At 42.1% G+C, this 12,409-nt stretch overlaps 1 protein-coding gene across 1 annotated transcript; it reads right to left on the bottom strand.

Moving 5' to 3' along the window:
• Positions 1-403: 403 nt before the first annotated feature.
• On the bottom strand, positions 404-9,400 carry MGC137030 (uncharacterized protein). Its single transcript, NM_001077081.2, has 4 exons — positions 9,222-9,400; positions 8,974-9,064; positions 2,538-2,714; positions 404-689 (listed from the first exon to the last, which is right to left on the bottom strand). The coding sequence occupies exons 2-4, from the start codon at positions 9,038-9,040 to the stop codon at positions 499-501; spliced, it is 435 nt and encodes a 144-aa protein (NP_001070549.1). The 5' UTR covers positions 9,041-9,064; positions 9,222-9,400; the 3' UTR covers positions 404-498.
• Positions 9,401-12,409: the final 3,009 nt, after the last annotated feature.

Raw genomic sequence — 12,409 nt, 5'->3', positions numbered from 1 at the left:
AGGTGGCCAAAGTACTGGAGTTTCAGCTTCAGCATCAGTCCTTCCAATGAACACCCAGGACTGATCTCCTTTAGGATGGACTGGCTGGATCTCCTTGCAGTCCAAGTGACTCTTAAGAGTCTTCTCCAACACCACAGTATAAATTCTTAACCTTTCCCTAATCAAATTCATATTCTCCCACTTCTATATACCTTGTGTCTAGAGCAATCAGCTTTGGCTACCTGAGCAGGAGTACCACTCTCATTCTTGCTTTTTGCATTGCTCTTTAAAAATTTAACGTGTGCATATCCTTATTCTCAAAATGCCCTGGGATCTTCTTAAAAGAAGGGAGCCAACACTGATTGCGTAAGGGTGGATATACAAATAAACCTTGCTGAATGGTAAATAAATGGACAACTGAACACACCTATACAAAATTTAATAGACATGAAAGAATTCATAAACCAAAAAAAGACCTGTTTAATTCATAAATGGAGATGGCTGGGCCCTTGCAGGAGCTCAGTAAAGCAGCTTCTCCAGGAAGAGAATAAAGATGATGGGAGGTAGGGGTCTGATCCTGGTCCCACTGCTGGTGGCTGGTCTGCAATTTTTACTCTGGTTAGCAATTGGAAAACTCATATAAGTTACTGTCTCTTTGCACAGATTTGCTTGTATGCATCTTTTCACTTCAATAGCCATGTCTTTAAGACCTGCAAGAAACCATAAATGAGACTTCCACTCTCATCCATCTTTATAATCCCCTTTTTACCACCTCTGACTGGGCTGGAATAAAATAGAAACCAGGCCACACAATTTGAGTGTGAGTCATTAAATATGACTCTCTCTAACAGGGCTGGTATTCTCCAATCACAGGGCCTTCAAATCCCCTCACAGCCCATCTCAATCAAATATTGGAACCCTCATGGAACTTCATGCTGCTGCTGCTGCTGGCTGCTAAGTCACTTCAGTCGTGTCTGACTCTGTGTGACCCCATAGATGACAGCCCACCAGGCTCCCCCGTCCGTGGGACTCTCCAGGCAAGAACACTGGAGTGGGTTTAAATAAGCTTTTTTCCAGTTCCTATTATCACTTTGAGATCTAGCATTATGTTTTTATAGACATTTTATGCAGATAATAATAAGAATCTCTTCCTTTTATTGGTCCTCAAATGACTTTGTTAGTAGCATCTTGCATGCTGCTGATCTATAAGGATTTGATGTTTCTGTGTTTCAGCTGGGTATAAACCCTTTCTGATTTTAAGGACATAAATCCAATCTCCTATTCTTTATCTTTTTAAAAATGTCAATATCAGCCATAAAAAGGCCATCACTTTGATTGTATTCCCTGCCTTTTGAAGTGCCTTCAGATACATCCTTTCACATGGCAGCTGTTGGTGATTTCATCTCACCTCCTCTGGGTGCCATTTCCAGTGACTGCTATGTTAAAGCAAAGAATCACTGTTATGCAAATTATAGAAAGTAGAAATGTAAAAATCCCAGAGACCAACCAAAATGACTAGCCCCTGTGATTATCTCATTAATGAAGAATTCAAGAAGGCTGAGCTCCTCAGAATTAGCAGGAGGAAGAAGAAGAGCTATGAAAACAACCCAACCCTCATGGTACTCTGCCCACTGCTCTTCACACTACACAATATTGTGTGCATGTGTGCTAAGTCGCTTCAGTTGTGTCTGACTCTTTGTGACCCTATGGGCTGTGGCATGCTAGGCTCCTCTGTCCATGGGATTCTCCCGGCAAGAATACTGGAGTGGGTTGTCATGCCCTCCTCCAGGGGATCTTCGTGATCCGTGATTGAACCCATGCCTCCTGCACCTCTTGCACTGCAGGTGGACTCTTTACTGCTGAGCCACTGGGGAAGACCCAAACTATGCTACTAAATATAATGAATTTCTAATTTGTGTCTTCAGTTGATTTAGAATTTTATGTAGGATCTTCTCAAATTAAGCACAGTACATTATGCTTTATGATATCTTTGAGGAAAGTTTAAGTTTAATCACTGCCTTTCTCCAAAATTCTTACTTTCAAAGTTAAAAAAAAAAAAAACAAAACACAGGGTTAGAGGCAACACAAACTACCCCTGTGTTTAAAAAAACTAACCAAAGTTTGCAGAGGTTGAAAGGTTACCAATATGCTGAAATAACTTCCTCAAAGGTATCAGAAAGTCTGTTAAAAAGAGCATGCAAAAATTCATATGTGAACAAATGAATGTGAGAAAACTAATTAGACATATTTTCAGAATCAAGCCACCGTGGGTATCCTTATTTCTAAGAGATTTGAACAAAAGCTTATTTCTCCTAAACCCCACCTTCAGGGCCTGTGCCCCATAAGCTTGTGAGAGACTGCCACTGGTTTAAGTGCCACCTGTTGGGTCTACACTGCATCCTAGAAAGTGAAAGTGAAGTCGCTCAGTCGAGTCCGACTCTTTGTGACCCCATGCACTGCAGCCTACCAGGCTCCTCTGTCCATGGGATTTTCCAGGCAAGAGTGCTGGAGTGGGGTGCCATTTCCTTCTCCAGAAGGAAAAGTACCTAGAAAAGTACCTGTGTTTATGATGCCAGAAAATTCAACACACTGCAGTTTGTCTGCTCGGCACCACTTGAGATCGGCATTACATTTTCTTCCCATCACAGCAAAGCATGTTGGACACTGATAGCCATTGGACTGGAATTTATTAACATCCTTCTCATCGAAGTCATTTACTTTAATCTCCCAGGAGACTGTATAAAAAATAAAAGAAAGAAAACTGGCTGGTTATTTACCACTGGCAGGCAAATGAACCCATGCTCATGGAGCAAAATTAGAGTTCGATGTGCCCCATTCACCCTCCCCAATACCTTACCTAAGCATTTTGTGTGTGACATTTAATGCTGGAATTACCACAAAGATTCCTACCTTTATGGAGCTTACATTCTTATGGAGAAGGCAGACAGAAACAACACAGTATGTCAAGTGATGATAATACTAGTGAGAAAACAGAACAGGACAGGAAGGGCAGGGTGTGGTTGCAATTTATAGCATGGTTCGGGAAGTTCTCACTGAAAGAGAAACTTTTTTGAATGGAGTCCTAAAAGAGATCTTCTTCCAAATACCTGTACAGAATAACTTAAGTCTTACAAATAAAGGGTACAGGATGTTCAATGAAGGGGCCGACAAGAGGCAGCCTTAACTCCTGCATTCTCTGCCTTTGGGGCTTGATAACATCATAGTGAACTGAAGTCCACTGACCAACCCCTGTACCTCTATCCAAGTGTCCCCACTACCAGTACTGTTAAGAACAAAGACTAGATCTGGCTGCCCCAGTGAAAGATGTGCAGCAGAGCAGGGAATAGAAGAAATGATGGATGAAGAAGCAGAAACCTGTGGAAAGTAAGAGCACATTGAAAAAAGGAAGTACAAGTCAGTATTTATCAGCAAAACTTTCTCAGACTACTGAAAGGTGGTTTCAAATTAATTAGCTTCCCACTCCAATAGGACCTCCCCTCTGCTGACTCTGCCAATCCCCACAGGGAGAGTAGTGTGATACCAGGGGGACATGCCCACTTGGAGCCTGCATCAGATCAGATCAGATCAGTCGCTCAGTTGTGTCCGACTCTTTGCGACCCCATGAACCGCAGCACGCCAGGCCTCCCTGTCCATCACAAACTCCCGGAGTTCACTCAGACTCACGTCCATCAAGTCAGTGATGCCATCCAGCCATCTCATCCTCTGTCATCCCTGTCTCCTCCTGCCCCCAATCCCTCCCAGCATCACAGTCTTTTCCAATGAGTCAACTCTTAGCATGAGGTGGCCAAAGTACTGGAGTTTCAGCTTTAGCATCATTCCTTCCAAAGAAATCCCAGGGCTGATCTCCTTCAGAATGGACTGGTTGGATCTCCTTGCAGTCCAAGGGATTCTCATGAGTCTTCTCCAACACCACAGTTCAAAAGCATCAATTCTTTTGTGCTCAGCCTTCTTCACAGTCCAACTCTCACATCCATACATGACCACAGGAAAAACCATAGCCTTGACTAGACGAAACTTTGTTGGCAAAGTAATGTCTCTGCTTTTGAACATACTATCTAGGTTGGTCATAACTTTCCTTCCAAGAAGTAAGCGTCTTTTAATTTCATGGCTGCAATCACCATCTGCAGTGATATTGGAGCCCAGAAAAATAAAATCTGACACTGTTTCCACTGTTTCCCCATCTATTTCCCATGAAGTGGTGGGACCAGATGCCATGATCTTCGTTTTCTGAATGTTGAGCTTTAAGCCAACTTTTTCACTCTCCACTTTCACTTTCATCAAGAGGCTTTTGAATTCCTCTCCACTTTCTGCCATAAGGGTGGTGTCATCTGCATATCTGAGGTTATTGATATTTCTCCCGGCAATCTTGATTCCAGTTTGTGTTTCTTCCAGTCCAGCGTTTCTCATGATGTACTCTGCATAGAAGTTAAATAAACAGGGTGACAATATACAGCCTTGACGAACTCCTTTTCCTATTTGGAACCAGTCTGTTGTTCCATGTCCAATTCTAACTGTTGCTTCCTGACCTGCATACAAATTTCTCAAGAGGCAGATCAGGTGGTCTGGTATTCCCATCTCTTGAAGAATTTTCCACAGTTTATTGTGGAGCCTGCATACCCTCCCCTCATCCTTCCTGGATATCAACACTCCTGAAATTTCTTGCTCAAGTACCACAAGCAGTTTGCAGAGCAGGTGGAATGGGGGAGCTTGGACTTGAAAACGCGTGTGTCAGTGAAGGGGAAGGTGGGGTGGTGAGAGGAAGTGGGCTGGAGACCAGGATGGGAATCTTTCAGTGCTGGCATTCCCTGGCATGGAATCCCAAGGAGTGTGAAAATCCCAGGCATTTTAGGTCATTCTGAAGGTATGTTTGTGCAGTAAAACAAAGATTCCATCTACACCTTTTTGTTTTTAGCCTAATGTGTACCTTTTAAATATTGAGCCATACTGCCCTGGGTGCTGCAAATGTGAGGGCAGCAAGCCTTCCATCCTGGGCAAGAGCAGGGGTTGGGGAGTTGGCTTATAGGGGCTGAGAGTCACATGCTGCCATACAAAGAGGAAGAAGCAGAATCCAGATTAAAACCCTTTGAGATACTAAACGATCTAGCAATTTCACTTCTATTTCCAAAGAAAACAAAAACACTAATATGAAAAGATATATGCACCCCTGTTACTGCAGCATTACTTACAAAATCAATTAAAATAAATAAATTTATATTAAAAAAGATATGGGAGCAATCTAAATATCAATAGATGAATGGATAAAGATGCATTATATATATATATACACAATGGAATATTAGCAGTAGGAAAGAATGCCATTTTCAACAACATAGATGGATCTAGAGTGTATTATGTTAAGTTAAATAATTCAGCAAGAAACATACAAATATCATATGATTTAACTCATGCAGAATCTAAAAAACAAATGAACAAGCATAGCAAAATAAACAGATTTATAAATTCAGAAAACAAACAAGTGGTTGGAGGGGAGGGGTGTAGGAGGATGAGTGAAATAGATAAGGGAGATTCTGAAGTACAAACTTTCAGTTACACAATAAACTGGTCAAAGGGATGAAATGTATAGCATGGGAAATATAATCAATAAAATTGAAGTAACTTTGTATGGTGACATATGGTAACTAGATGTATCATGCTCATTTTGTAATGTATTAGAAATATCAAATCACTCTGTTGCATACCTGGAACTAACAGTGCTAGAAGTCAATTATACTTCAATTAAAAAAATAAAAAAAACAACATTGTTACATTACTAGTAACTAAAATCCAAAAAACAAAACAAAACAAAACATAAAACCTTGAAATTTAAGGTTTTTAAGGGTAACCTGGCCTGCTTTACCTAGAGAGTCTTGTTTGATGGAGCACATACAGAAAGACAAAATTAATTAAAAAAATCAAGCAAACTATAAAAATTTTAAGTCATTAAAAAGGTTTTCCAATTCATAGGTTTTCACCAATATGTCTCATATGCCCCTTTCTCTCTTTCCAAACTCTTTTACACCCCACTCTGATTGAAGCTACTTTGTCCAGGGTGTCTATTTAAATTTAGTTAAAATTTAAAAAATTAATAGTTTGGCTCCACCTGTTTCATTTCAAATGCTCAATAACCACATGTGGCTAGTGACCACTGTCCTGAACAGTGTAGACACAGACATATTGCTCACTGCAGAATATACTATTGGACAGCACTGCTCTAGAGTCTTTCATGGTAAGACGAACACAAATTGAAAATTGAAACTAAAGCATGTTTGTGAGAGTTTGAGCAACAGGCATTATCTGTTTCTAATGAGTAAATTAGTATAATTTCTTTAAAGGGCAACTTGATAATATAGAATAAAAATTTAGATCCCACACTCTTTGATCCAGCAATTCCTAGGTATTTTCCTACATGTGTAATTGTACCAAGTCATTTACTGAAGTATTCCCTGTGATAATAAATGATTAAGTGTCTGAAATGCTCATGGTTACATGGATTCTGGCATGTTCATGAGATGGATATATACAGAATATGTTGTTCTAACATGCACTGTTATGAAAAGCTCTCCAAGGTGTACCTTTAAGGGAAGATGTAGAATGCTAGGTATAAAATGTTACCATGGGAAAAAAAAGGTACATTTGAATATGTTTATAAATACATGAACCATCTTTGGAATGGTAAACATGAAAGGGATAACTGGTTATCCACAGCTCCAAAGATCTGATCTGGGGGTCTACAGAGGAGAAGATGATACAGTCTCCATCCTATACCTTTTTCATTTTATACCATGGGCATATATTATTTATTTGAAAAGCTATCTAATTAAAAACAAATAAATATAAGTAAATAAAAACAATGGGAAATAATAGAAAAGATGGGTCCTAAAGTTTGCTTTTGTCCCTTAAAAAAAGGCCTGGAAAAAACCAAACATTCATAGGCAAAATTCCTGAATAGACATTTTTCCCAAAGAACATAAACAAATTGCCAACAGGACTGAAATGATGCACAATATTTAGTCATTAGGGAAATGCAAATCACAACCACAGTATTTCACCTTACACCTGACAGAATGCTCATCATAAAGAAGACGAGAGATAACAAATGCTGGTGAGGATGTGGAGAAAAGAGACTATAAACTGGCATAGCCACAATGGAAAAGAGTATGGAGGATCCTCAAAAAGTTAAATACAGTACCTCTGTATTTAGTCCAGCAATTTTACTTCTGGGAATACATTCAAAGGAAATGAAAAAATTAACAAACAAACAAACAAACAAACAAAAAAACGATAGCTGCACCCCTATGTTCACAACATTATTCCTAACAGCCAAGAATGGAAGCAACCTAAGTTTCCATCAATAGATGAATGAATAAAGAAACTGTGAGATCCCTCTCTCTTTATATGTGTGTGTGTGTGTGTATAGATATCATCCATAAAAACTAAGGAAATTCTGCTATTTGTGGAAACATAGATGGGCCTTGAGAACATTATGCTATGTAAAGTAAGCCAGACAGAGAGATAAGTACTGTATGATCTCACTTATATGCGGAATCTAAAACAAATCCATAGAGAAAGCAATCAGCCTTGTGGTTACCAGAGGTAATGGAGAGGGGCACTGGGAAAATGTGGTCAAAAGGCACAAATTCTCAGTGATAAGAAAAAAGTACGAGGGACATAATACAACATGACGCCTATAGTTAACACTGAAAGTTAGGAGAGTAAATCCTGAGTTCTCATCACAAGGGAAAAACTGAACGTACTCAGTAATTATTCCACAATAAATGTAAGTCAAACCATTATGTTGCACACCTTAAATTTATACAGTGATGTATGTTAATTCTATATTAATAAAACCAGGAAAAAGGCTTATTGTAGAGAACATTCAAGAAAACTTCATTATAAATCATAACCACAAAACAAGCTCTGACTAGCAGAGTAAACGAGGGCAATTTTGAAGAAAAATGGTCACCAGGTTAAGTGTGGCAGTATTACTTCTTCCTTTCCCCTTGAAGTTGCCCTTGAGCCTCCTTGTGCCCTCTGGTGCCCAAAGCAATGATATCGGAACTGGAAGAAACACTGGAGTGGGTTGCCATGCCCTCCTCCCACAGGGATCAAATCAATGCAGGGATGTATCCTGCATTGCTGGCAGATTCTTTACCCACTGGGCCACCCAGGAAGCACACACTAGAGGCATGTGCGTGAGGGCTAAGTCACTTCAGTCATGTCTGACTCTCTGTGACCCTATGGCCTGTAGCCTGCCATGCTCCTCCCTCCATGGGATTCTCCAGGCAAGAACACTGGAGTGTGTTGCCATGCCCTTCTCCAGGGGATCTTCCCAACACAGGGATCAAACCCATATCTCTCATGTCTCCTGCATTGGCATGCGAGTTCTTTACCATTAGCCCCACCTAGGAAGCCCCGTGGATGGGCTCAATTATTTGCCTGAGGCCAGGCAGTAAGGAGAGACTTCCCTGGTGGCTCAGATGGTAAAGCGTCTGCCTACAATGTGGGAGACCCAGGTTCGATCCCTGGGTTGGGAAGATCCTCTGGAGAAGGAAATGGCAACCCACTCCAGTACTCTTGCCTGGAAAATCCCATGGACGGAGGAGTGTGGTAGGCTACAGTCCATGGGGTCACAAAGAGTCGGACAAGACTGAGTGACTTCAGGCAGTAAGGAGTTGGAGTTGATTTGAATTGACACTCAGGACTCTTTTCCCAACACTGGTCAGTACATTGTAAGACCCATGAGGGCAGGAATGATGCCTGTATAATCACTGCAGATGTCCATGGCGAGCACAGCACCCATAAGGAAAGTGTCACTGAGGTCTGCGGAAGAATAAGGGTGGGAATGCAGCGATGAGCGCATTAATGAGAGAATGCAAAGAGGAATACAGAAGATAATTCAGCTAGGGATACAGGAATGTGGGTGGGGATGTGGTGATGAGAGAATTTGGCTAGGGACAAACCCTGTACACTTACCTGTGAGGAAAGGTGCCAAGGCCAGGCTACAGGCCAAGAGGAGGCTGCTGGGAGCTGCTTGTTGCATGGCTGATGCCTTGTCCCTTTCTCTCTGAAAGACAGAAGCTAGTCAGCCCAGGTCCACAGGAAGAAACACCCAGTCTGTCCAGGATCGACCTCCCATAGGAATAGCCTTTCTGCCACTTGTGAACCCCTCCTGAGGCCCTACTTGCTGGGTGGGCCACTGTGAGCTTGGCCTTTGGAGGCACCTGGTATTCAGAAGTGGTCTGGGGCTCCTTCCGGCTTGTCCGCTACTTTCTACAGGGTTCCGGGAGCAAGTGGGCTGTGTCTAGCTCCCTGGTGTGTTGTGTGGCCAGGCAAGTTGCCACACGTATTATCTAGCACCTGCACCCGGGAACACAGCTCTTCCTGGAGTGGGCCAGAGAGTACTGCGCAAGCGCAGGGGCGGGGGTGGGGGGGGGCGGTGGGGGTCTCTGCTTCCTAATTGGCCCATCCCTATTGGTCCCTCCTCTTGCTCATTTCACACTCCGCGGGAGCGCTGGCCAACGAGATTCTAGGGCCTCAGAGGCTCACGTGACTGGAAAAAGCCTGATGGGCTGTTTCCATGGTGCAGAGAATTGAGAGAAATGAGTCAAGCTGAGTTACCGCCTTTCCTAGTTGTTTGATGTTCACTCACATACCCGATTAAAGATGTCTTACGGTGGCTGATCCTCTTACCTGTCAACTCTAAACATCTCTGCTCCATCTCTTCAAAACAGAAAGCAAAGCAATTGTTACTAGGGGCTAGGGCTGGGGGGCGGAGAGAGGAGGAAAGGGGTAGTTGTTCAATGGATTGTAGAGGTCCAGTTTTGCGATATGAAGAATTTATAGTGATCTGTTGCACAATGCGGAGAAGGCAATGGCACCCCACTCCAGTACTCTTGCCTGGAAAATCCCATGGACGGAGGAGCCTGGTGGGCTGCGTGTGGTCCATGGGGTTCCTAAGAGTCGGACACGACTGAGCAACTTCACTTTCACTTTTCACTTTCGTGCATTGGAGAAGGAAATGGCAACCCACTCCAGTGTTCTTGCCTGGAGAATCCCAGGGACGGGAGAGCCTGGTGGGCTGCCGTCTCTGGGGTCGCACAGAGTCGGACACGACTGAAGTGACTTAGCAGTAGCAGCAGTTGCACAATGATGTGACTATAGTTAACACTATTGCATTATGCACTTAATAATTACAATGGGAAATTTTATGGCTTTTCAAAACCACAATTAAAAAAAAAAAAAAACTACTCCCTTGACATTTACATTGACTTCATTCTTTGTGATAAGTTCACTAGCTACCAGGTCAGTTCTGACCACTCTTAAGAATTTTTGGAAATAATTTTATTTATTTATTTATTTTTGAGGGTTCTGGGTCTCTGTTGCTGGGGGTGCTTTTCTCTACTTGTGGTGAGCAGGGGGCTTCTCTTTTTGCAGAGCACAGAGTCTAGTGCTGATTCAATAGTTGTGGTGCATGGGCTTAGTTGCTCCGTAGCATATGGGATTTTCTTGGATCAGGGATTGAACCTGTGTCTCCTGCATTGGCAGTTGGATTCTTTCCCACCAAGCCACCAGGGAAGCCCTCATTAAATGTTTTGACTCTTGGTTTATAATTTTCCTTGCTATAGCCCTGTGCAAAAGAACTTTTAGTCACAACAAAAAATGATCTATATCTGTGTTAGTATAGTACTGTGATGGGTTGGATGGTGGCCCTAAAGTTATATCCATATCTTAATCTTTAACCTGTGAATATTGCCTTAGATGGCAAAAGATTTGATTAAGTTGGGGATCTTGAGACCTTTTCCCTAGATTATCTTGGTGGCCCTTAATATGTATTCTTAGAAGAGAGAAGCAGGAGGAGTTTTGAGATAGACTCACAGAGGAGAAGACTCAGGAGACCAGGAGTATGAGACTATGGAAGCAGAGGTTGGACTGATGTGATCACAAGGAATTCTGACAGCCACTACAAGCAGGAAGAGGCAAGGAACAGACACTCCCCACGAGTATCTGGAGAAAGGGTAGCTCTGCCAACACCTGATTTCAGAACAATGAGGGAATACATTTCTGTTGTTTTGAGCCATTCATTTTGGTAGTTTGTTACAGAAGCCCTAGGTAACCAGTAGAAGTGGCCCCCTTCTACTCTGGAGGTGATTGTACACTTGGAATGTGGCTAGTTAGGCGGGAAATTGGAATGTTAACTTAAAGTACTTTAAACTCAAATAGCCCAAACCCCAGAGCTATCAGATTGCTCTCCTCTGCATTTTGCCTGCCCTGCACTCCCACACAACCACAGAATAGGATTCTTAACTCCTAGACAGATGTCCCTGAGTGGAGTCTGCCATTACTTATGCTCTAACTTCAGTTCCTTCCAACACTCTCACTTCTGCTTCCACTGCAGTTTACCCAGGCCTGTAGTTTCTCAACTTCTTTCCATCATTGCCCTTCTACAAGGGCCTTTTTAGACCCCTTTTCTTCCTATTGGCTCCTCTGTTGTGAAATTTTAATACCACTGTTATATTGCTTATTTGTACATAATAGTGTGTGGCCCTCTTTTGGAGGGCCACACACTATTGTGGTATATAAGATTTCTTCCCCCTTCCTCAAAAATGCTCCAATTACAAAACTTAAAAATTTGAAGATCTTACTGGTGATATGGCCACCATTGATAATGTATGTCCTAGCCCAGTGACTCTCAGCTGGTGGTGAATGTATTCCCCAGAGACATTTGGCAGTGTACCAAGACATTTCTGGCTGACACAACTGGGGGTGCTACTGGTGTCTAGAGGTCAGATACCAGAGCTGCAGAGCATGCTGAACAATGCACGGGGTTTGTCTCCCTCACCGCCACAACAAAGAATTATCTGACCTAAAATGTTAATGGTGCTGAGGTTGAGAAACTTTGCTAGACTCAGAAACTAGATAACTAAGGATAACCCTGTAGCCCCACATAGTTAAGTTTCTTGATGTGAGTAGGAACTCTGCGACATATCACCAAACAAAGAATTATTACAGAAGTTGGGAGAAGAGTGACACTTGGGAGAAATTTATATGAAGTTTGAAGTGAAGCACAACTATATGTAAACAGATCCTTGTCAGGTTTGGACTGTGAGGTGGACCGCCGAAATGACAAAGTTAAGATAGACGTGAATGCCTAAAATCTCATATCTACACCTTTGCTCCTAGGTTGGAGACTAAGGATATTTGTCTGCAAAGTGACTTAGATTTTTAAAGGCAAGTTTCTCACTAAGAAAGCAATAGTCATTCAACTTTATGACTGAAGAGATAACAAGTTTATTCCTACCCCAGGAGAAATGTTTCCTGTTAACTTTGCACCTGGTATTTATCTATGTCTTCTTTCCCAGCCTGATCAATGGTGGGAAGATTTTTCAAGCTCCATTAATGCTTCAACTGC

The sequence above is a fragment of the Bos taurus genome, chromosome 7 (genome assembly GCF_002263795.3).
Source record: "Bos taurus isolate L1 Dominette 01449 registration number 42190680 breed Hereford chromosome 7, ARS-UCD2.0, whole genome shotgun sequence".
In the NCBI taxonomy this organism is placed as follows: Eukaryota; Metazoa; Chordata; class Mammalia; order Artiodactyla; family Bovidae; genus Bos; species Bos taurus.
Note: the sequence above shows the minus strand (reverse complement) of the source record. Positions and strands in the feature narration are given on the sequence as shown.